The 27761-nt window shown below is 33.6% G+C and overlaps 1 protein-coding gene across 1 annotated transcript in view; it reads left to right on the top strand.

The window, feature by feature from the left end:
• Positions 1-5627: 5627 nt before the first annotated feature.
• rn (rotund) overlaps positions 5628-27761 on the top strand; it is a 50126-nt gene continuing 27992 nt past the window's right edge. Inside the window, exons 1-2 of the mRNA XM_068768584.1 lie at positions 5628-6231; positions 7878-8446. Of these exons, the coding sequence (XP_068624685.1) occupies positions 8039-8446 (408 nt within the window). The 5' untranslated portion in view covers positions 5628-6231; positions 7878-8038. The remainder of the gene's footprint in view (positions 6232-7877; positions 8447-27761) is intronic.

Below are 27761 nucleotides of genomic sequence, written 5' to 3'. Positions count from 1 at the left end.
CGTCTAGATTATTTTTTTTCCTATCAAGCTCATGCGAAATTGAATTGATACATTGTGCTAGGAATATAAAATATGGCATTGCAAATATTTTTCTAAAATATATTTTATGTTTAATCTACAAACGTATTTTTTTAAAGTGAGAGAAAAAACTATAATTATAAGTTCAAATTCCTAATGAATCTTCGTCCTTGATAAATTTGATGCCAATCTAATTATAAAAAGACAACCATTAATCTGTAAAAGTCAAGGTCAATTCTCGTATGTTGCTTTCTGGAGTTATCATTTTAGTCGTAGGATGCCCATTGTTGGACAAAGATCCTGAAGACCTTGGTAGGAAGCGGCATGTATCCAGCGTGTTGAGATTGTAATAAGGTCGTCTGTACAACTTACAGGCGTTCGACAATGTGCTTTCCGATCTCCTATGACCATCTGTTCTGAGCATTATATGGTTTGCCCACTGTCACTACAACTTCCAAATTTAATCTATGTACTATATATTTCATTTCTAATTTGATTTCTTAGAGATATCAAAATCATAGTCATCTCTATAGCTTGTTTTTTTTTAATAGTAATTTTACAAAATTTTCTCTAACATAGTCAGAGCCTTAATATCTATTTACAATTTCTAGACGGGGGGGGGGGGAATCCTCAAAAGGACGCCTGGGAATGACAGTGTCAGACTCTTACTGACTAAAACCGCCCCTTCTATAACTAGTTGGACGAATACAGTAATGAAACCTATGTAACTAATGTATGATTTATAAACTTTATATATATATCTATAACATGTCTATCGAGGATTTTTGACTTTTGTGTACAATAAGAAATAAATAGTATACAAATTATTTAACAGGTTGTAGATAAAAAATAACATAATCTGATGGTTTTCGAAACACTTGTCTGTATATAAAATTACACCTGAACGCTGCATTTGAATAAAAATAAGAATTCGTGAACGCTTCGTTTAATCGTCTCTCCGATCGACATCCTGCTTCCGCACCCGAAACAGGTGATCAAGTCGAATGGGAAAAATCTATTCATTCAATTGTCAAACATTTTAGTTCCCAATGTTTAAAAATCACGTCTTAGTTCATGTATGGGAAGTTAAAACTTCAGAACGTGTTACCGCAAGGACGAATGAAATTGAAATCAATATCTTTTTTTTAACACTGTTTTTGTGGGTACATAAAATTAATTTTGCCGGCCAGTATGTTTTTATTGCTAAATTCTTTGAGTTCCAACTTTTTTTATATTTCTATCTAATTAAACGTTTTGTAGTTTTTATATGTTAATAAATATTTATCTGATACAAATATATGGCTATATTCGAGATTTCTCTATAAAACCGAATCAAGCTTAACTTAAATAACCTATCGGATTGGTAAGTTGTATTATAGTAGTTGGCAAGTCACAATGTAGACTAAACAGGCGACCGCTATGGACTTATGTTTTTATAGTGCTGACCACGGAAAGATACTTGCAGCATAGGACAACCTTGTTAAAGTTAAGAAGAAATTGGATCTAGACCGCTTTATATCAGTGTTTCAGGAAATCTGTGGGGGAGGCCTATGCCCAACGTTGGGCGCTCAATTAATGGTAATGGCGATCAATATTATTTTTATTTATGTGTATCAGAAAGAAAAATAAGTATTTTTACCAATGTACAAATGCGAACTTATTACAGTAGGCAATCTATTACATACTGTAACATCTATTACATACATTAACATACTTTATATTTAAATTATTATAAATTTGAAACACAAATCATCGGATCCCAATTACTGTACGCGATTATTTAAAAATATTATCGAAATATGTACCTACGTTGTAAGTACTCTTAAGCAAAAATATATAAGCCTCTTATAAGTGTAGGTAGGCTTTAAATTTCTATGAAATATATTACTCGGTTGGTGCTTGGCGGTGTCCTGCGCGCTATTTAGCCTGTTGATTGTCACTCCAACGTTCCAATCCTAAGGGGCTAAGTCAACCCACTGGCCTTCGAGATTAGTTTTTAAATACAAGGTTTAGGGTATTAAAATATAATATTGCGTATTTTATGTGACGAATGTTAATTATTACTCCTAATGCTATTTACATATTTCGTGGATTTTAGGGGGCAGGAAAACCTTGGCTCCAAATCAAAGCAGCTGTTTTATGACAAGTCACTTAAAAACCCCAGACATCACCATCATTGTTGTCATGTCAGCCGATAGACACGCACTGCAAAACAATAAACCATCACCAAAGATCGTCGCAATGAGCAGTCTTGCGCTGCATACATCTAAAGACTTACCGCGTCCACCAAAAGCGAGGCCTACCCACGTCGTAGCCCTGGTCACTTTTACTTTTCTAATTGTCAAAAATTTTTATTTCATTCGACCTTCAGATTTTTGTTTGTTTTGTTAAAACAAAGACGAACATAAAACTGAAAATTGATAATGTTCAAAAAGAAGCTCGCCTGCACACAGGATCTTTGTAGGTAGTGCGTTTTAACTTTTAATAGTCAACTTTACGACTTTTCAAGTTAAAACCGAAAGTTAATAAAGGCGCCGCCATTTTTATATTGTTTTATGATTAGTATTTAATTTTATGGTGACCGTACTTTATGTCGTCGCTGGCTGCCGAAAGCTTTGAACAATTGCTTCTATTACATAGTTAAAAAGACATCCGTGTTGAGCTATTATAAAAATAGAACGTACTTAATAAAGATGTTAGTGTATTGTTTTTTCTAATGTTCGTCTATTCAATCTTTTATTAGGGCTTGCCTTAGTAATACAGGAAGTCATCCGCTGCTTGATATATACCACCCCCCATAGATTTCTAAAAGGACCAATTGAAAGCCTACAGAAATCGTTTTCCGTCGATCTCAACAAGAACTTCTCTCCAACTTGTGGGTGGATGTTCTACGCAACTCGTGAGGGTCCGTGGTTTCTGCTCTAAAACCTCAAGACGACAAACTGTTTCGCGCGCCGTGTCGCCTGATCACTGCTACTCCAAGTTGCTAATTAGCTGGGTTATTTCAGTTACTTTTGTTCCTAAATTTTATCATGGAACCAGGAGACATATCATGGACACAGAAAAACTAACATAACCATTGAAATGGCTTGTTAAGCGAAATAAAATATTTGACTGTACCTCAAAATTATTTTTATACAATATTACATAAAAATTGATTTATATCAAAAATATACGCTAATATTACTAATTTAAAATAATTCGTAAATTGATTATAAGATAAACGTCAAATGTATTTTTAGGACAGGGCTGTCCAAAACATTTTTATTTATTTCAATCCGATTTAATGTAACATGTCAATGAATCAAAGTGAAATGTTTTATTTAAATAATTTGTATAATTATCTGTGGCGGTCGTTTCAAAGCCCCTAGTAACGGACCGTCCGGTAACATCTGCCTATACAATAAACTGCATACACGCGAGTAATATATGCATGTTTGCTTTATTCTCGACTAACATTATACTGTGTGTTTGTTCATAAATTCATGAACGAATTAGTTTGAAGTGGAAATGAATTGTTGGTTTTATATTTTGTACAAATAAACCGCTTACATATAAGTGATATAAGATATGCATTCTATAGAAAGTCCCTAGACACTCTCCTACCCCTCCCAGTAGCAGGAAATTCGTAAAATCCGTTCTGAGCCGATCTAAATTTGGAAAATGTAGTATTCCTATCAAAATTTCAAGTCTCTAATCCTTATGGTCTTGTAGATATCGTGTGGAGTCGGTATATATTTGGAAATATGTTATGAAATTATTTTTTCTAAATATTTTAAAAAATGGAATAACGTCAATTAATGGTCTTTTTTGGTCATTGACGGATTTATACTATTTGACCTTATACATTCATAGGTTCATCTAGTTTAAGGTGGTAGATCGTTGAAGGTTGGCAACCTCTAAGCTCGGGGATTTCCGAAGGAGTCTCAGCATGGACTGTAGACACAGACATAGGATGGCATGGAGACAATCTGGTGAAATAGATTACCAAGAGCACTTAGGTTGTCTAGGCAGAAGCTTCATCACCGAGCACAAGGACAGCTGGAAGAGGAACAACTTGGGCTGCTACCCCGCGCTTAGCATCGAAATGGGGGTGTGTATCAATGGCTGGCAGACAGCTCCACTGGTTGTTTTTATTTTTACTTTACTCTTTGAACCACTGTCCAAGTGGTTTTTGTAGTTTCCCCGATTCGAGGTATCATGTTTATGGAGCTTAACATAAACCTGGTTTTACGTAGCGAAGCTCAATGGATTCCTCAGCAAGGCGTCCAGTGGCGTTATTCTAATGTATCATAGGCAATTAATTTCTTTATTTTTAATTAGACACTACAACTGGAAATCGTATTAAGTTTTTGACGTTCTACGTTTTAAGTTATTGACAGTGTACACAGCCGTGGCCATAACTTATATAAATATCTATATATATACAGGGCTGTTAGTTAAAAAAAGGGTTTAGTTAAACATCTCTAATATTAATATTTAACTTCCGTTACTTTATTATTGTATCATTTATTTTTTTCCACATAAACGCCCTCAGACGCAATAGCAACATTATTGTTTGACAAGAATCAACATAGGTCAAAAAATTCTGATGCATTTACAGTAAATAATTAATAGCTTGTAACAAAAAAAATGTACAGAATCAAATAATTACTAAAAAATCATTTCAATAATTTAAGTTTGCATGCTACCGTCAAAGCTAAGTCCAACTGCAGCATAAATCACACTTGATGCATTCTTCCAACGCGTTATTTGTAACAAGTTGCCAACTGTGTGATACTGTATCGATACATATTTTTTTTAATTTCTAGTTCGTTATACAATATAGTTAAAGGTTTTTAATAAAGAATATTTTATTAATTTTAAGGGCGATTTTAATAGCCCTAATTAGATGGAAAATGTTTTGAATGAGTTTTAGTTTGATTAACATAATGCATGAAGTTCTTCACGTGAACAAAGTCCTGGAGCGCCGTCGCCCCCGTCGGATCCATCGCTGCATGCCATTAAGCACCCTCATTTGCGTCTGGTCACTGACAGCCCTGTTTTAATCAATAACTTCTTTTCGCGCGGCGTCCTTGGTTTTTTTCCCCGGCGCAACTTTTTCTGCGCGCATTTCGTTTGTTGTGTGTCAATCGTTTTCGCGGTTTTTTTCATCATCGCAACGCATCTATCGAATGTTACCTCATTCTCGTCGATTCCGCAAAAAGCTCCACAAAAAAGGCAAAAGCTCGGCCAAAAAATCGTCTACCGAACAATATCTCGTATCGCCGGTCTTGTAGCCATTTTAATTATTATTTAATACCGAGGGACGAGCACGTGGCGACGCGCTCCGTCTCGCTCGCGCTGCGGGGGCTGTGCGAGATCGGCTTGCGCTGTCTCACTCGCACCGAGCCCACTTACACACATAAAAATCGTGAATAATAAAAAAATGTGTACACATTTTTTTCGCTTAACCGCCGTTCTGATGTGTGCGTGCGGCCTCACGCCGCCAGAGCGAGACGCGGCTATGGCAGCGAGCGGCGAGGAAGGCTCCCCACTCCGATTTTTTAAGCTCCGGCATGGATGTTGGCGTCCGTGTGATTTTTTTCATTTTATGTGTTGGTGTACCCTCGGCCGGCGTAGTTCACTTTTTCTACTATAGATCTGAATTTCAGTCTCGTTTTTGCCGCGTCGCTCTAAAGGCGGGCGAGCGGGGTTTTGTATTGCATTTTGTTGTCGACTCGAGCGGCCGGGCGACACTTGGCTGGATCCGGAGGCCGGCATCTTGTACTGGCACATGTCTCGAGACATCCTCGCGCTCCTGCACGGTGCACGCGCGAATCGCCGAGTGCGAAAAGGACGAAGCGCCCCGTCACGTGTGCTTGTTGTACCACAACTACATTATAATTGTATAGCACACTAAAATATTGAGCACAAAAAATCTGATAATTTTGATCCTAGTAACGGCGACCGGCATTCATAATTTTACCTCAGGGTCAACTGTACGGCTCCAGTGTTTTTTCCTCGCCGGCTTTTTTAAATGTTTATTTTCGCGACGCACGTGGATTTTTTGAGAGATTTTTGCGGGATAGCCGCGGACTGCCTTTCGGTCGTGTTGTGACACTAGTGTTACCTTATTATGTGATATATTTTTAGTGACATTTAGATAGGAACAAACTGTGATTTATTATGGTGATATTGTTGGTGGGTTTCAAGAATATTGGATAGTGTCAGGTATGTCGATAATAATTTTAATTATGCAAGTAAATTTAAAGGCAGTTTTATATTTATTGACATTCGGAGGCAGAGTGCCCTTGCGAGACGGGGGAGGAGTTAAATTTATGTAAGTTTACCCTTCCAAGATTAATGTTGTAATTGGGAGACGACTGGGCGTGCGACTGTCAAAGTCGACCTTGAATTATGCCCAGACTATAAATACGGAAATATTTTCGTGCAGTCTTAGTGATGCTTGCTTCTAAATTATTTTTAATGTCTATCGTTTCTCTTGTCTTGTATCTTTGAACCTTTTTCCAAACGAAATCTTTTTAATTTACAAAACTGTCTTTAATTTTATTATTTAAGCCAATTATAAATTAATTATATAATAATAAATATTAATTATTTAATTATAAAACTCAAACATTGTTTAAACATATGTAAGTTCAAAATGTTGCCTATCTTAAAAAGTGGGATAATGTGATGTGATAATTGTGAATTTAAATTTTTCATGTATTTTATAATTATAAAATACCTGGAGTATTGAACAGATAAATCTTCGGTATTAACTTGATCAAATACTTCGGATTTACGTAATAAATCTCATTAAATTAGTTTTAACAAAAAATGGTTAATTACGAATAAATTTGTACCTCCTGTGTTATGTAGTATTATATATTCTGACAATATTGATATCTATGAATTTGTTTTGATATAAACTACAACTGTAATTTTATACACATCTAATTACATGCCCAAAGCTACTTCCCTCTTCTAAACTTGTATATGATTACAAATCTTAAACTCAATCTTTCGTGAGGTCCAAGTAATATCCATCACCAAATTAAAGTACCGAATCGCTTCTACACAAATACTCTATAAGTCTTAACTTATTATATATAGGAATCATTTTTCAATAAACAATATTTTTACAAACGCATTAAATGTTTGTTGTCTACTTTGTACGCGCAATTATTATCTTTGACAGCCGTGTATGACTAAAGTACAGTCGGTAACATAATTATGATACGAATAAATTATTTATTCAAAGAAATATATTTAATAAATTATTACACTTGAACTTAGTTAATTTGAATTATTTATTTAAATGTTATGACATATAATTAATATAAAAATCTTTTGTTTTAATTTATGTGTATACATATGGATATATATATTTTTTCTATGTTCATTGTTGGTAAATAATGCTTAACCAAAAAATATATTCTAAAACCGACTGTAATGTGATATTGTTAATGTCTAAAGCCTTTAAGGTTATGTATAGTAGAAAATAACATAATTATTCACGGATCGTTAATGTAATTTACAATACCCGCCTGTACAGAAACGCGATTAGCAGAGCCTTATTCACGGCGGCATGTGGGCTAGGGGCTAGATCATTGACACAACCTACGCGACAGTTCAGTCGTCACCTGCTATGTACACAAAAAAACATTCTTTTTTTATATTCTAAATCAAGTTCTGAATGTAATAACAAGAGGTATTAAAATACTTAAGCATTTTTTACGTAATTGTATTTAAGTTTTAATAGATTTTAATTACGCAAGAATTTATTTTTCGATAGACAACATTTTGAACATATTTTAAACGTATTATGAGTTCTTGGAGGAAGAAAATTAAGAAATGAAAAATATTTTTTGCAGCGCATTGAAAACGAAAGATCTCGAATAATTCCATGACAAATAATAAAATATTGGACGCCAGATACATAAGACAAAAATCATATATTTTTATAAGATAGTGCCAAATACATATTAGATACTGTTATACAAATTAGATAGAACATTTAATTAATTCAATCAAAATGATGGAAGGAAGGACTATCGACTACAGGCCTGATGGCGGCGGTCTGGACTATCATAACTCGCCTTTAATGGCAGAAATACCAGTAGACAATTATTCTCATATACACAGAAGCATAGAGCATCTGAGATCAATAGGAGTGCCGCCTCCGCTGGACCACCATAGACATTTAGCAACGAATCTTACGGATTTAAGAAGATACGAGCATCCGGACGACATACCAGAAATCAAACCTTCAGTACTCAGACTTTCGGAATTCAAAAACGGCCTGCAAGACATCAGGGTACACAACGATCAGGAGAACGACGTGCAAAGACAAATGACGCCTCAGGACGACGGACCCAAAGGATACAGCGCGCCATCGACCCCTCTCTCCGAAAACGGCGGGCAAAGTCTCCCCGAAGAAAAGGTTAGATCCTTCAATTATTAAGTGAACTAATCCTTGAACACTTCGGAAGTTGTGATCATCTGAAGTTCTCAAGTAATATTTGTTACAGCACATTGTTAAAAATCACGACTCGGTTTATGTTCCGCGTACCATTTATCTACTAACGACCTCGAGTCGGTTTGATTTGTTTGAATCTTTCATTGCTCCACCGTGTTGTCTTTTAGTGTCGAAGTCTAATGTAATACATACGTACCTACTTAAATACATTTGAATTTCAATTTTATTCCTCATACTCGAGAGTACTCAAGCGTGCTGCCAAATACAGCTTGGCTTTTCGAGTATCACTTATTATTAAAATAGTGTTTGCATAGCATTCGTTATGACTTCCTTGTTGTTTAATGTTTCTACTTACTTATGTATTACTTGTCCTTCCTTTATTTTAAAATGCAGTCTCTGACTTTGAAAATATCAAAGTCTTTGATAGCTATGTTAGTTACGACTATCACATATACGTAATAAGCAAAATTGTCTAAAAATTCTTATAAGAATTGTATGCTCTATATCTGACTAACAAAAATCATTATTTGTTTCAAATATTGTTTTAAATCGCTTCAGTATCAAGTCCAATGAAGTAGATTTGCTACTTCGGTTTAATTATCAGAAACTTATAAACATTGAACTCGTTACCGGGTTACGACTTAAATTAACATTGAATCATGACTCGCAATAATTTAGCTATTATCACATCTTTTTATATCCGCGCTCCAGCACATATGATCATCGTGTATTACATCAATAACCACAACATCAAACATTCGACCTTCTACGGCTAATATTTCAATAAGAATCCGTCAATCATGTTTCGGTTCGGGCAAAAACTTATTTGAAACTATTTGAATGTCTACAGCGAGGGGGATATATTTTTGCGTGCGGCAACAGTGATTTAGTAGTTGGTAAAGAAGCGAAAGCAATGACGGTGAATTGCGCTTGATGAGCACGGATGCGCCTTGGCTCGAGACAAGGTCAGAGCCGGGTCGCACAAAGGTTGTACGGTGAAGCCTATTGTTTGTTCGCGCCACACATAGACGCTTGGAGTTTTTCGTTAACGAAACTCCTTTCCGGGACCGATACGAATCTGCTCCTCCGTCACTCGCCGGTGGTTCGGCGTTCAACTGTTTCGCGATTTTATCGTCTCGTGTACCACGTGAGGTTAATTAAACGTATATATTCACGTTTAAATCATAATCGCCATTGTTGTGTCCTTATTAATATTCATAAACCGAAAGGCAAGGCTCTCGGACAGAGTTTTGTCTTCAAACTTCCAAATAGTAATTTTTGTCAGTTTTCTTAATTCCTTTGTTTCCAACAAGAAAAATAAAACATAACTTGTTTTGAATTAATTATAAGTAATACATATTTATTTCATTGTTCTTTGAAATTATAATTTTAAATATTATTAAGTAATAACACTAGTCTTTCTAATATATGGTATTTCTAATATCTGTAGAAAATGGTTTTGCATGGAAATATGTGTATTGAATCTACATATATTAATATTGTACATAACAACGAATTTACATATTAAAAGATAGTGTAACCTCATCCCATATTAATATAAACTACTAATTATTACGAACCATAAAATTTGTTGGAATTTTTGTACCAGATCTAAAGAGAAATGAAGGGATCCGTATTTGAATAATATAGCCGACATAGTCTAGATTGAAATGACAGTGGGCAGGTGATATAGCGCGAAGAACAAATGACAGCTAAAGCCTTAACGTTCTGGCGTTTTTAAGGCTGCTTTCAACCACTCTTATTGGAAATCTATGAGCATGGGTCCACCATTAGACATCATTTTTTTGTCAAATCAACCGGTGACATGATTTAACCAAATTTCAAAAATTATCATAGATTTATATAAGACACCGACGTAATTTTTTATTAATTAATCTAGTTCGATTTATAAAGTTAGAGTTTTCAAAACCTTCGAAGTACAATAGTTGACTCGATAATAAGTATCTTTGATGCTATCAGCAATGATATTTCACACTCGCGACTGAACGATGTTTGAAGACGCTATGTAAATTTTCCAATACCAACGGCACCCATTAATAAATGTATTCCGATAAGATGGCTCCGTGACCCGCTAGACCACCAAAACGTTACAAGGTCCCTGATAACATCACTTACAATACAATATTACGTAAATTTTAAGCAGTTTTTCACGATTTGATTTGATGGTATGCCAATTGACATCTGTTTGCCGTTGTGATGTACATCGCTACCATCACACAGCAACGAAAGATCATACGATGTATGAAAGACAATAATGAAAATAAAAAAAAATATGTAAAAAAAAATTAAATAATGTTGAATAGTCCCTGTCCCACACAAGATAGGGGGTACGAGAGGTTCCCAATACACACAGCAATGTGTAAGCTGGTGAAGTTACTTCATTCCTCATCTTACATCCTTCACGGTTACGGGTGTACGGATATATAACAAAATTCCACATGATATCTTTGATTTCCCTTTCTTAGTTTTATATCTAAAGTTATAAAAATACAAGAGTTTATAATTGACGGAAATGTGTAACCTGTTTTGTGGACTTATTTATATGGTTGATATTATAATGTAGATATGAAAAAAAATTAAAATTTTTATATAAAAGCAGCTATTAAGTTTCGGACTGGATTCTCTTAACAAATCAGCGTTTCAAAGCGGTGGAAGCTTACTTCTTTTAATGATAAATATTGATTAAAGATGTTTTTAATTTTAATCATCTCAACTGTGGAACGTCAACTGCAAGACATAGGCCTTTAACGAAGATTTGTCCGGTTGAAAGCGGCCTGTGGCCATCATCTTCTGTTATCAAGGTCGTACGTCTACTTGGTAAGTAGACGTTCTATACTGCGCTTGCTGGTCCGAAGTCTCTGCTCCAAAACCTGCGGTGGCTACTTCAACATACCAATCCGCTGAGCTATATAGGCTACTTTAGGATCTCTTCAAATTCCTGATTCAATTCCCTATAGAAATCGCGAGAATAACGTAGTGAGCTTTACTCTAATTAGATCTACAATTTCAATATTTATAAATTGAATAACAATCAATATTCAACATTGATGCTTTTATTTATATGTACATTTCAAGTACGGCAGGTGATTAAAGAGCGTTATTCATCTTAACGTACCATCTATTTGATCCGGATATAAAGATTTAAGCAATTTTGTATTCTAAGAACAAGTATGTAGGTTTAATTTCGCAAAGCTTTTGAAGCGATACGAAAATTAGTATATGTGTAGGCATGTACTTATTGATATTAGATATATCTGCAAGTTTACCGGTGACAATTCATTGGCCGTGTTGGTTGAGCTCCTTATCACGTATTCAAGGAATGGTCCGTCAAGGCCATACGGCAATTCTATCGATTTTATTGTACCGATTTACTTAATGCACTGTTATAGGGTATTTTAATGACTGTGATATTAGTTTCTAGGTCGACAGTCGTTGTACATCGTATCTAATTCAACGCAATAACTCACGTTTGTTTTTAACTAATAACATCCTTCGAACTGGCCTGTATGAAGTACGCAGACCGATTGGGTCTTTGACTAAAAAAATTAAAAAAAAAATCGATGTGTACAGGTTGATGGGTTAAAGCTGTAGAATGGTGAAGAAAGCTTTTCCACCTAAAATATGTTTCATTCATTTATTATTTCTATTGGAATTAGAGAGGCAAATAACTTTATGCTGTACAAAATGTCAAGATAGATAGTACATATTAATTATGTAGTAATTCTTAATTTGAAAACGATGTACTACTATATAATTGTTATTTATTATTTATGAAACCATTAAGCTTTGAATAGGCTCTGTTCATCGCGATCGCCAGTCCGCCTGTCAAGCATGGATAATGGTATATCACCCATAGATATCTTTCAGGAAGGCCTATGCTTAGCAGTGCGCGTTTATGAGCTAAAACAACGACGACAAGCAATCTACACGTGGTATATTTTATAGGTTATTGTTAAATTTATAATATATGCTATATATATAATTGACTTTTAAAAGTACCAGGTTCAACAGCGTAAAGTTTAGCAGGATAGAATAATGAACTAGACTTTAAATAAGGTATATTTATGAAATCGAAATTCTAAGTAATATTCTGAAATCCCTTATGACGTTCCAGAAGTTTCTGGTACGTAATGTTTCGTAAACACACAAAATGTTATTTCCTGTTGCCGGTTATGCAACTGATGATATCGATGAAGTGTTGTGGTACAATATTGACCCAATCTTTTTTTACCAGCCCAAATTTGACTTTCAATCCGCCAGATTCAACCTTCAAAATTTATTTGCACAAATCCGAATCTTCATGTTCAAGATGAATTGATACATAATATTTAAATTTCCGATTTTCTGGGTCGACATCGGTACACCTGAGAGACGACGAAAAAACGTATCTGTTTTTTTTACTTCGATGCATGTGTAATGTACACGATATGTTCAACGCGAAGAACATTTTACCCGTCTTACATTTGGTTATTTTTTTCGATATTTTTAAAATACATTCAAGTGTTATATTTCTATAACTGCAGCCTTTTTATTGCCAGAAATTATTTGTCTGTCCCATTCTAATAGAACAAATAAATTAATATAACATATTTCAGAGTGATCACTCTATACAGAGTGACACATCTGCCTGTCCCCCGCCTGCTTCGTGGCCTCCTCTGCCTATTGCGGGTATAACTCCATAAAATATTATTTATTATCATGTCAAGAAAAAAATTCCAAATGCAATCGATACCTGTCAGAACTATAGTTTTAAAATATTCACATTTAATGAACGTTCTCTGTACTCCGCTACGGGTAGAATTTTATAAAACCCATTCTTAGCTGATATCTACATAGCAAAAGACATATTCTTACCAAATTACATGTCACAAAACTTTATACTACTAGAGATATCTTGATGAGTCAGTACATTGGTGGCAATCTTTTGTATATAAATTAAAAATATAAGCTATATAGTTATGACAACGTCAATGTAGAAATAAATTTGATTCCAAAATTGAAAACAAATATTTATTTTTAGTGTCGATTTCATTTATCGCAAATTCAACCATAACTGGCAACATTAACGGCTTCCTTTATCGATTTATATTACGAATATTTCTTACTGAATCTCACAGTTCGCGGTGTCATATACAGGATGATTAGTAATATGCGTAAAAACTTTAAAGGGGTGTATTTATAGCTCATTTTTCAGAAAAAGGTTTAAAGGCTCTACTCTTATATCCTAACAGACTCTGAAATATGTTACATTAATCTATATATTCTATTGGAATGCCACAGTTCAGTATTTTCTGGCAGTACAAATTCAGGAGAGACAAATGGTAAACAATACTTCATTTTAATTTGTTGTTATTCGAATTTTGAAAAAGCTTTTTAGCCATTATATTATTATTTCTGAAACCGTTCATTTACGGATAGGGTGTATCATACGCTATTTGGTAGAAAATGAACTACATTCACCTCTTTAAAAATATTTTACACATAACCTAACATTCTTTATACTTGAATTGAATAGCTAGTAACTATTACATTCCTTATATAAATTACAAAGTGGCTAAAAACAACTTTAAATTTTTATCTACATAGATCGCCACCAAGGCCGATTCATCTGACTCTAAAATCTATATAATTTCGGCATTTGTCTAATTCAAAAGCCTTGAATTAATAATATATTTATTTAAAGTAGAAACTGTCTCTGTTTATTTATTCAATGAATAACGTGAGTAGATTTGATTTTCGAATCCATTAATTCCTTGATATATTGTTTTTAACGATAACACATATGTACAATGCCAATTCTAAGAATAATAATTTATACTGTTGGAGAGATAGAAAGATAGAATCTCTCAATCTAAGAATCTCATTATTTTCATTTAAACATATTCTTTTGTAACAAACAGCGAACATCGCGGTGTAAAACTTATCATTATCAATCCTTTTTATTTTCAACCTTGTGGACAGTGACACCAAGAGCGTAATGGTGTAGGAATCAGTCAGCGAAACGTAAGGTCATACGTTCGAATTCACCATGTAATTATTGTTGTAAATCATCTGAGCTTTATTTCCAGTCAAAACGAATAAAATTAATTTTACGTAAAAACGACTTCAATACGTTATAATTATCACTCTTAATAATTACTGCTATACGCAAACATTATTTACGGTAGTATCCGGCATTTGATTTGGTACTTCGTAAATATCTCTACGTTAGGAGCATATAGACAATATTCAGAGTAATCAAAACAGATTATATTTGTAAGACTAATATTTTTTTTGTGTTATATACTCTGGTTTATATGTAATCTGTAATATGTATGCACATTCATTTTTCAACAATTCCTTGTCACTTGATGACCAACCGATCAACATACTAACCATGTCCCTCTAATGATTGATCTGAAAGAAGTCACCTATTTTCATTGATTTGTTTTATATCTTGTGATGTACTATAAAGAGTAAACGAATAAAATAAATATACAATAAATATTCGATGGGCTAATTTAAAAGTCGGACAGTAGTATATTTTCATATAATGACTACTCTGTTCTTAAAGCGTTGTACACTGATCTAAAAACAATTATTGCAAAGAGTATATATAATTTTTCTATTATTAATATATATACGACTGTTTTTTGAAATATAATACAATGTTGAAATAATTAATATTTATTAGTGTCATTTTTTTTCTAATAGGCATTATCAATTTATTGTCAGCGTTTAATCTATCGATAGAAAAAAAAAACAACAGTCTCGTTTCCCGCGCGAAACGCCCGCGCGCTGCGTCGGTCGAGAAACCGAATTCGATTCAAGGCCGCATTCTTTCAAACCATCCATTGTCAATGTCGCCGGCTAACGCATGGATAGGGTTGCCAGGATTGTCCGAAAAAATTAACAAATATCTTCGAATTTTAAACAATTCATCATTATTCATTTGTATTGAATTAATTAAAATGCTTCAATATAATAATAATATAACTCTATAAGTTTTGTCTCCCTAATTATTTTTAATTTTATTTAAGAGTAAATCTTAAATGCAATATTTTTTTTAAAGGCCACGTGCCGGTAGACGCAACGTGGTTCGTTCGGTTTCTTTTTTTTTTATAAATCGCCTTCTTTCCTTTAGAAAATAATTAATTTTATGAATTGCATTGATCTATTATTGGTTTTTATAGCTATTATCTATGTAGATCAAACCTATAAGAGATTGTTGCGTTTAAGTAAATGTATATACGTTTACTTAAGTTATAGACAGTCTAATAAGTGAAAACAATTATAGGTTAGTCATTAAAACAATAAATAAATAGATGTAGGATTTATCATTACAGATTTAAATAGTTAATGCATAAATTTGTGACGACTCTTACTTGTCATCTGATTAAAAAGAACAAAATAATTTATTTTAATTGCAACACTTTTTTCAACCCTATCCATCGTTATTTTATTTTCAACTAAAACCAACCTTAATTTTAAACGAATACATAAAAAAATATTAAAAATACACTATTTACTATATTAAAAAAAAAGAATTCCTTTTTAATAAAAAAAATAGTATTAATTAATAATTAACACAAAACGGCATACGTTTTCCTACAAAGCGTTACGTAATACAAACCATTTCGTTTAAAAATACCATAATAGCTTGACCTATGTTATCTTACAAAATCAATACGTACGTAGTCTGTTTAAACTGGACGTATCGCGTACAGATCTCGAGCGACCAATGTAATAGAAGCTGTACCGGCTTTCTCAACTCACATGCTCAGAGCTCAACATTGAATTGGTGCTAGCTTCCACTATACCGTGACCTGTCCCTCAATAAATTATGTATTACGTCGAGGGATCAATGTAAAAAAGTTTTTTATTTGACCGCACTTCAAACGGTCAATGTCAGCGTGTACCAGATTTGTCATTTGAATATTTTTTTTTCGCATCGATTTTTGCATCGGTTATATTAATTAAATCAAGATTCAACTTTATAATGGGTCATTGACTTTGTTAGCTATATGAGGTGCTTTCGTTCCTTCATGCATATATTTTTTTTAATTGCACTTATCAAACTAGATTGTATAATGGGTTTTCGCTAAAATTATAACTTTTTTACTCTTCAGATAAGGTCACTGTTTCCTATTGGCATTTAGTTTCCTTGTATTAAATGTTAGAGGAACTTTGGAAGTCTTCGCCATGGGATATCACATATTTATTTAGCAGAGTTCGACCGTTGAGGTTTTAGTGCTCCTTGCAGTGACTGTACAAGAACTTTCTGGAAGCTTCAGCTCGACATTTTCCACAATGTCTTAACAAACCGTTTATATATTATACTTAACTGCATTAATAGGTGGCCCTCATAAATTTTGAACCTGCCTGTTTCTAGCTTCTTCTAAAATACTTACTGTTCCTTATAAAATAATTATATAAGTATTTATGGTTTAACCAGGAAGTCGGCGAAGTGTGTTTTAAATGTTATTATTATTATTCTTTGCACAACGACTATGCTGTCGTGAAATAACCAATTAAAACTTATCAATATCTGAATCTAGTTTTTTAATTAATTAATGAATTTCGTTTGCTTAATTGTGGTTTTCTGCATTTATCTGTTTAGTTAATATTTTTCCTTAGACGAAATTCAAGAGGATTAATTATATATAGGTTAAATTTCGTAGGAAAATTATTTAATTTCAACTGCCAGTCTGCCATGTTTTTATATAACAATATAAGATATATAAAGCTACATAAATTTTAGCAATATTTTTAAAATATAGCATACTTTATTGAAATTATTATTTATATTTAATAAAAGTTAAATTGAGGCGAAACGTTTTATGAACCTAGAGTCATGTTTACTTCAGTGTTCACGAAGAATGGCCACTATTTAAAGAGGTTTTTTTTTTAAATTATTACATAAATATGATATTAATAATTACATTACATGCTTGCCTAAAATAAACCTGTTCATTCTTGTCTTGAAGACTTTAATGGTTTGAAAAAAAATACGACGGTATCTTGTCCCACTCCTTGGCAGGTAGAAGAAATTTCAACCGTGTATGTATGTCGTGAATCTATACGTCTTGTGTTGTTGTTGTTGTTGTTGACTTACCTTAGCGAATTGGAAAGTTGAAGTTGCAGTGGGCAGGTTACGTAGCGCGCAGAACACTCGGCTGCTGAAGCCGTAAGGTTCAGCAGTGAAGACCACCAGCCTGCAGCGCAGGATGTGTTAGGGTAGACAGAAAACAGTCGCTAGATGCAGGCCGCTTCCAAACGGTTGATGTTCCGCGGCTAAAATGATGATAATGACAACAGACTATATACAAATACAGATTATAATCAAATGCGGATATGTGTACTTTAATTATAAAAATTTAATTAAAGTAAATTTAAAAATAAATCATTTAAATTTCCGAACTGACGCCAAAGTGTGTCGTATACAAATTGTACATATGCAATTAAATACGTTTTTTTAATAATAGCCAAAGAAAACAAGTCATTATAGCATCGACTAATAATAATCTGTAGGCGACTCGCCACATCTTGATCCGTTCCGTTTCTTGGAACGCACCACCAAATTATTTATCGCGTGTCCGCTGGGCGAACTCGCATATTGAACCTTACCGCCTTGACTTACAGTCGTAAACCTGCTGTCGGTTTGTACTCGAACAAATTTACACAGTAATTTTGATTGACACCAACCATTACGAGTGAGTTAGGCATTGCGTCATCAAGTAACTACGGACATGTTTTATTTTTTTTTTCGGCCGCCACAATTTTATTTTTGTAATATGATAAATTGTTTTCCACACTAAAATAGACTCTAATCCCATGAGCAAAGAGTCCGGGCTGCTTTTTGAAAAATTAAACTCTAACGTTGTTAGCCTACGGCGAATAGTAACCTTTGTGGTAAGCAAGAACAAGTATAATTCTTTGTTTCTTCATGACTTTGTAGATATATCGGGTTGTTGTGTTTTGAAGCTAAGGTGAAATTTATCCCAGCCATCCTAAAAATGTCATATCCCTAAATCTATGAAATATGTTCCGCATTTAAAATTATAATGAAAATAAATACTCTGTTAAATATACGTTTAAAATAAACTTTGTGTAAGAAATAATTTTGTTACGCATATTGTTTTGCCACCTTTTTAGGTATGTGTAAGATAAGCCGCGAGATAGACAAACGTCAAGCCATCTGTTCTTAAACATCTCTTGTGCGTCCCCTTCTCCCTTCCGTACTTCTTGACATTTTCAGAATCACTGTTAAAATGTACTTGTTACTTGAGTAAATTACATGACACTTACTATGTTTATTAGTCGATACACATGAAAACTGTTTTTACGGAGACCTTTTTTTCAAGCTTCAATAACCTCTTCTCCTATATCGTCGTCATTTCACTTGAAGTCCACAACTGGACAATGGCGTCTCTAAAATTCCAATAAGACCTGCAACTTTTGACAACATCCTGTTCCTTCTAATACCTTAATAAGGTTGTTTGTTCATTTCATGGATGATATCCTATGCTACTGTTATTGGTCCAAGGTTTTACTCCATCAGTTCGATCCTGCCATTTCAATTTGTCCACTCGTTAGGCTATGCCGTTTGGTAGTAGCATAGCTTTACTTCGTTCATGTTATTTATAACAGAAACAAGATTCATACGAAATAGATAATAAAAGACGAAAATAATACCACGTAGTATACCAAAATTACTATAATCTCCAACACGGTCACGCGATCACACTATCTTGATACAATTACACCCGCGCTGCGGCCCCGGCGCTGTGTGAACAACGCCTCTATTTGTATATACAAAGTCGATAATTGTTTATCCATTTATTCATATTATTAACCACAAAAAATCAATTAAATTGACCACGCGTATACGGCTTGAGAACATTGTTAGAAGAACCCAATTCGAAATTAGAATCAGATTGAGCTCCACTAGAAGCCATCTATCAACTTAAAGCTACGAGAGTTCCAAATGCGCACTGATTCAAGAAGAGCCCACAATAAACTCGAATAGTTGTTTTTTGGGGTCACTATTAAAATATTGTTAATACAGTAATTAAATCAATTAATTCGCAAACTCTATTATAATCTAAAAAAATGGACTCCTTATATTTAAGCACATAACCTAGGATTGTATTGTTATACAATATATAGTTCCTAATCCTCGAGAGCCCTTGAGATTTGCTAACTTAAAAGAAGTGTTAGACTAAGCGCCCTCAAAGCTCTGCCCTCTCGTACCCGCGGAATCTGCAAATGCCACTTGGAAAGCAGAGAAAGTCTGATAAGAAAAAAGGAAAAAAATATAGTTACTCACAAAAGAGTTACCTTTTCAACTATATTTGAAAGGTGTAAATTATATCGCTTTCACATACCTGAACAAGCGATTTAATGTTTCTTTTGCGACAGGGTTGGTTTTTAGTCTAGCCAACTCAACTTCCCAAGAAGAATGTGGAGTAAATGTCGTGGGAGGCTTTGTAGGATGTTAGTACCACCTATTGAGTAGTACGTGAACAATATTCGCTTCTTCTTCCGAGCACACCGTATAATACGTAAAGTCAAATGTTAGTTATGGCAGTTGTGTAATTCGCATTGTTTGCCGCATACGCATTTATCAGCGGGCTGTCGGGCGGTGCACTTTGTTGCACGACTACCACTGCATGTGCGGAAGTGGCTAAATATTGGTCCTTTTCTTACTTAGGATGGACTTCCGCAAGGTAACGCCTGATTCCATTAAAGATTTGTGAATTACAATCGTACTTCGCGTGTTTAGTTTCCCCAAGCGGAGGTACCTTCTCGGGGACCCTTGAGTTTAATCATTCCATGGAGCGATTACCAAAGCGATCTAAGCGCTCGGCCACTTTCCAATTCTGTAAAATACGAGTATGTAGCGACCTTTAGAAAAGGATCCTTTAGGCTATGCGCTCTCTCCTACCACCTTATACTCGACGAATTAAATGTTATTTGGGCAGCAGTTGAGTTCGGTCAAAAATAAAGTTAAATTTCTAGCAGTCGAACTTTGTAAATTAACAATTCTCTGCTAACAGTGAAGAAAAACATCTCGAACCGGCAAATATATAAATATAATCACAATAATATTTTCATTATTTTACTAACAAAAAAAGTACGAATTCTGAATGGTTTTATTCACACAGACTGCATTGCCATAGTATTATTGCGGATTACACTTTTGTATGGAAAAAATCCTCGAACGTCAATAGGCGAGTTAGACGAAAAACCTGTTTGTGTTTGAGACTATGAATTTTATTTCATCTATTTCAAGCTCATTGAAGCCGCTTCCATAATTTTTTAACTATAAAATAATTTTACAACGAATGGTAAAAATTAAGTTGTACGAGTAATATGGGCACACAAGATTCACAACATGCAACAAAAATTTAGGGGAATAACCTGCACATATGATTTAAAGCTACGGTACGTCTGAGGATATTTTGATTATCAGTGAGTGAATACCCTTTATATTGCCCTTAGTTACAGTTTATGCGACATCCACCAAACATAGTGATATAATATACTACACTCTGTAAATTTTTATTATAAAAGTTAATTCAAGTTTTCTTTATATTACTGACTCATCACGATATTTCTGGAAGTATAAGGTTTGAAAACTAAAATTTTTTTAGGAATGTTCCTTTCCTTGAGCAGATACCAGCTAAGAAAACTGAACAATATTCTGCTCGTAAAGAACTTTCCAGAAGCATTCATAAAGATCTCGAATCCATCGGAGGACAACTGGTATTTTAATACAGCGTACGATTTAAACATCAAATACAACTCGATAGATCTAAACAATTAAAATAACGATTATGTGCAAGCAAATAGCCAACATAAATAAAATTGATAGGAATTTTCCTTGTCTTAATAATTTCGGAGATGTCTACGTTGGAACATCAAAGCCTCGTTTTTGTTTTTAAAATCTTTATACTGGTTTATTTGAAAGTGTTTTATCATGGACGTGCTAATTGAATTGAAATTAGGCATGTATAAAGGCGTCGTTTTGCTAATCGATAAGACGTGAGTATTATTTTATATCATTTCAGCAGTAAGACTTTTACTGCCGGACAAAGGCTTTCGCCAAAGGCTTTGAAAAAGAACGGTTTGAAGCAGCTTTCATCCACGTCCTTCCAGTTCCAGATGTTCCAGACGTCTAACTGTCGGAGCATGGTCTCCTCTCATTTACTTTAAAGATTTTAGATTTCATAATGTTCGATAGTATTGTGATATTTAAAACAAACTATTGGAAATACTTTTATCTTCACGACACTATATAAATTTACATACGAAAATATTTTTTTATTAAAATAATTAAAATTTAAAAGTGAAGTGAATATTAAGTAGGTAATTAAATGTATATTTAAACCGGTTTTTAACAAATCTTGATTGTTTAGTTTTTATTGGTCTCATAAGCACGCGTGAAATAAATAGTTTTATGTCTTTTATTTTAAATTTATGCAATTTCTTAAAAGGGTGACGCGTGATGGTGTTTATTGCTATAAGCGCCTATGTTCCAAGAGACATTTTTATTACCAGTTTAAATTATTCAAACTTTGCTTCTGGTTCACGTTTTCTAAGACCAAAAAGTTACTTTACAAGATTCTTCTGACATCCGACCTCTTAATCGACGATGAATTAAATTTATGCGTGATTCTTATCAAATATTTACAGAAGTTACTATCAATAAAACAACACGAAACACTATTGGACGCGATGATACCTATCCTAAATCAAAACATTTACTAACATTTAACTATGACGTAACTACTAAGGGTAACTGGGTACATCGCGTTATGGGGAGGGATTGTCCAGGTCATGGTATACTGGGGCTGAGGAGTCGTATAACAAGTCAAGGAGGCCTTGCACTGTCATCATTCTAGTTGAAAGACGTCCACTATTGAACATAAGCCTATAGATTTCTAACAAGATGGTTGGAAGCGGTCTACATCTAGGGTCTTCCGACAACCATCACGAGGTCGTCTGTCCACCATATGAGTATATGTCCAACGCTGCGCCTGCCGGTCTACGATTTCTGGACCAAGGTTGAAAGTTCTGGAGCCTTAAGACACCAACGGCTATTTGTTCTGCGCGCTATGTGGCCTGCCATTTCAACTTGCCAATCCTTACGATGTATTGGAGTTAAATTCCTTAACCAAATATTAAATTATGCTTTGGATACCCGTACCAGAAAAGGGTTAATATCCGTTTTTGACTGGCAAAAATGTTATAGGACGTTTCCGTCGTCCATTGTATGTCACTAGAATTTATATTATATAGATTGTTAAAAGTTTGATGCCTTTGTATGCATAAATTATTTCATAAAACGTGCGCGATGATACAACATTATTTTAAAAAAATTATAGATCTCTAACTGTAATAAAAAAATGGACAAATTTTCAAACAACAATATGTACATTTATACACACACTTATAGGTAATAATAAAAGAAAGTTTACGCATCGATGACTTTTATTATATTCTTATTAAAGACTTCATCATAAAAATACAAATTTAAAACTAACATTTTTAATTCAATAAAATACTCACGGCACATCTCTTGAACCCGAATAATGAAATGCAACTTAAAAAATAATAAAATTTCCAACCAAGCTTTTACGCTATGCAAATGTTGCAATTAAAATATAAAATTAATTTTTATTTCTATTAATGTTCTGTACTTTATAAAAAATAAGTGAATATATTTTTGGATAACTAAGTCTCTGTTTGTTTTATAATGTATTTATAGCATGCATCTCACGTTCGTATAAGGATGTATTTGGCTATATCGTAGTGCGCCATCTATTGCACGACTTATGAACTAAGCGTCTATTTTTAAAATGGATGACCGTTACTAATGATTTTATATATTTCTTTAATTATGCACTTAAAAGTAATTTTTTACAGCGTGATGGGTATATGGTAAAAGTATAAAAAATTTAAAGGCGTGAATGTTATGCTCATTTGCGGTCAATTAATATATAGTACACCCTTTACAAAAATCAATGGTTACAGAAATATTAAATGTCATAATATAATAAGAATATGTTTTTAAAATCAGGATTGCAATATAGTAAAATTAACTATTGTTGAATATCTGTCTGTGCAGACTTTGTATTGCTTGAAGCTATTGGCCTGTCGCATCCCAATAGTGATATACATATCCAAAGTAATCACTTTGTACGGATGATTGCAAAAAGATGACACATGATCTTATTTACCCTTTTTAATATTTTTATAGTTATTATCAATCTACTAGCCGTACCCAGCTCGCTTCGTGAGGTCTGTACTATCTTTTATGGATGGAATATTCTAAAACACATTTTTGATAATTTTTAACATGCGAAAAAAAATTCGGCCCAAGTTATATAACTATGTGAGATTTAGTATAATAATATGCATTTTCAATAAGCGACTTAACACCATTATAAGCGGAATTTTGTAAAATCATTTCTTAGCAGACCTCTAATCGGCAAAATAAATATTCCTATACATTTAAAGTATTAAAAGTCTTAAGGTTCCAGATATATCGTGATGAGTCAAGTTCAACATTGCTAACATCAATTTTATTTAAAGAAACTCGCGTTATTCCCAGACAAATACAAATACTGTATCTGTATATACATACGCGATTTTCTCATTTACTTACTTTCTGCATTATACAATTAAATTATTAACTAATATAAATTGTCCCTGGACACTTCTTAACATTAATAGCGCTTCTTTCTTTCTACAAGAAAGCAAATTAATTATCGACGTAATTACGTAAGAAAAGTTTGTTGGATACAAATAAAAGCGGGCACACCCACAGATAATGTGACCACGTTGTTGAGGTAATTACCGGTATATTACTAAAGCATATCACTATGTTTTTATTCAAAATATTTAATCACTGGAAAAATTACTGCAATACCATTTCCGACGAATTCTGATATAAATATTTTAAAACTAACACGCATTAGTGATAATACTGTAATCAAATTGCAATACAAAAATATCTGATGTATATAAATATATTTTTTATTAATTTTTTCAGAGTTTATTTGTCGGCAAGCTATAAAGCTTTTAAGCTCTCGGTTTAAAGTGATAACCGTAAAACATGTCACATCTATTTTTTTAATTAGAATACAAGAGGCCAATAACTTCTGACAGTAAAAAGTCTGTACATAGAATCAAATTTTCGGTAACGCTTTTTAAAGTTATTTATTATTACGTTTTTTATTATTTCTGAAATCATTGATTACAATAAAGGATCTGCTATATATTAATTGACGGAAAATGACCTATCTAATGACTAAATTAAAACTTTTACAAAATTATTTTTTTGTGATAACACTTATTAATAAAGGTTCTTTATTTAAATCTTAGTATCTTTCTTCTATTAGATATATCTCGTGCTATGTTTTAAATTAACTTATGTATACAAAATTATTCATGTCCTTAGATCTATAGTTATTTATATTCTTTGTCATTCCTTTATATTCGGAGTGCTCTGTAAGTATGGTGCACCTACAACATGGCTTTTTCATTACATTATTTATTATTACTGAAATATTTTATTTCAATAAAGGATCTGCCATACATTAATTGACGGCAAATGACCTATATAATGACTCAATTAAAACTTTTACAAAATTATTTTTTATGTGATAACATTTATTAATGAAGGTTCTTTATTTACATCTTAGTATCTTTCTTCTATTAGCTATGTCTCGTGCTATGTTTTAAATTAACTTATCTATACAAAATTATTCATGTCCATAGATTTATAGTTATTTATATTCGTTGTCATTCCTTTATATCCGGAGTGCTCTGTAAGTATGGTGTACCTACAACATGGCTTTTTCATTACATTATTTATTATTACTGAAATATTTTATTTCAATAAAGGATCTACCACACATTAATTGACGGCAAATGACCTGTATAATGACTCAAAACTTTTACAAAATTATTTTTATGTAATAACGCTTATTAATGAAGGTTCTTTATTTACATCTTAGTATCTTTCTTCTATTAGATATATCTCGTGCTATATTTTTAAAAAACAATTCATGGCCATTGATCTATAGTTACCAGTAAAAGAACAGAGATCTTTGTCATTCCGTTTTGTCCAGAATGCTCTGTAAGTATGGTGCACCTACAACATGGCTTGTCGTTCGGGCAGCACCGCAGACGCGATGACGTCACGGCGGCGCATTTAGCGCGACCTTGCCCGCCTCAATGCCAGCCAGAAATTAGGCAGTCCGCGTAGTGAAACGACGCATCCTTTCCGCTCTTACGTCAAATGCAAACTATTAATAAAGCGATGAAAATTATGTCTACCAAGCGTTTATGCATTCCTGGTACAGAGAATTATATCTCAAACCCGCATGAATATGTCAATCACGGTAAACTACAGATGTTCGCAACAGAAACAAACACTCCCTGTATATGTTTATATATAGTGTGATGGATATAAATCGTATAGCTCATTTATCAACGAAATATATTTAAAGTTTTCCATTTCCTATTTCCAATTACCCTCGTTAAAGTGATTACACTATTTACAGTATTTATTTTTTTCTTTTCACCGGAACTGTTTGTTTGGCTGGCACTGCATGGCGCAAGGGCCCAAGAATGAGATATAACTTTGGATCGAGCGTTGCGGGGATATGTAGCCAGTTCGTTCTAGATGCGAGTTGAGTAAGAAGTGATATGGGAGAAACATATTTCAATACCATCAGTTGCTGTACTAAAAGCCACCTAAATTTGAAGTAGGTCGCATGTGCACGAGCACTAGGAATAAAAAATGAATTATAAAGATAGGAAATAGTAAAAAATATGTCATAAAGAGATTAATAATTAAATAAAAAATGTCAAAAAATTGTAACCAGAGGAAAAAAAGACTTCAATTAGGCGGTAGACGATAAGTAGATGACGACGTAAAATTAAAACTGCCCAGTGTTTGAACACATTCCTCAAAACACATCTTTTATAAATCAAATCAAAATCAGCTCACATATATTGCTTGTCTTGTTTATAAAAAAACCTGTATCCGATGAGCCATTTCAATCAAAGCTAGAGGCTTGCTATATGTAGTGATACTTTTGATTTTAACACGTTCATTGCGTTACGAGATCTGAAAGACCCCTCGACTTTTGTTTTATGCATCAAACAAAATTCATGTCGTGTTTAAAGTTCATTATATATGATTAAGACAAGAATACATAGTTGCTTCCATACATAAATTTGATCCGATGGCATGATAAAAAAATATTAGGGATCTATCAGGTCTCATAGGCAGTACAGAAAAATTTAGTTATGAGGTAGTTACTCTAAACAACAAGCTCATAGTTGTTTGGAAAGCCGATAGACGTCAACTGCAAAACATAGGCTTCCCATAATCAGCAACGGTCCACACATATCCCGATACAAGATATCGAGTCTCAGAAGTGTGGCCTTAATGGCTTGTGGATTAAAAAATAACAGTTCAAACGTTTCATATTTAAAACATTAAGTTCGTAATAACGTATCCTTAAGGGATAGTTACATGGGCCCTCACAAATTATTATTTATAGTTGCCCCACAAAACCCTCCCGGGTGTAATTAATTTGGGCGCGGAACTGGCAAGTGCAGGGCATTAGGAGAAATCACTAGTCATCGCTCAGCTGCAAATGGTCGGACACTAATACTGTATGAGATTTAGCTATTTTGATATTAACAGTTACTTGAAATATCATTTTTGGAAGACAAAAAAAAATTAAAAAAAAATTGTTGCATGAACTTACTCTGTTTGTCCGCTGGCATTGGCTAATTTGATGACAGACGTGTACGTGTGTAGAGAAGAGAAAGAGAACGTTTTACTGAACCATGCATGCACGGTACTGATCGTTTTGGGGGCCCGAATGTGATGATATGGGGCGGTATAAGCTTGTTAGGCAAAACAGAGCTGGTGATCTTGAACGAAGGGACGGTCACTGCAGCCAGTTACGTCGAGCAAGTAATCCGACCTTATGTCATCCCATATTCACAAAGAGTAGGTGATAATTTTGTGTTTATGCAAGACAACGCTCGTGCGCATACAGCTAGGGTCACTCAGAGGGCACTTTCTGATGCCAATATCTCGGTTTTAAAACTAAAGGTTTTTTTTTTTCAATCACTTAAAAATTATTCAAACTTTATGTAACACATAGCACTATATATATGTCACACATTGATCTGTACTTGGCAAGCGTAAATTACCTTTGAAAGTTATTAAAAAAATTAAATCTTT

The sequence above is a fragment of the Battus philenor genome, unplaced genomic scaffold, assembly GCF_028537555.1.
Source record: "Battus philenor isolate CCGP_79_NKW_IND1 unplaced genomic scaffold, ilBatPhil1.0.hap1 SCAF_26, whole genome shotgun sequence".
In the NCBI taxonomy this organism is placed as follows: Eukaryota; Metazoa; Arthropoda; class Insecta; order Lepidoptera; family Papilionidae; genus Battus; species Battus philenor.
The sequence above is the reverse complement of the archived record's forward strand: the minus strand, read 5'-3'. Positions and strand labels throughout refer to the sequence as shown.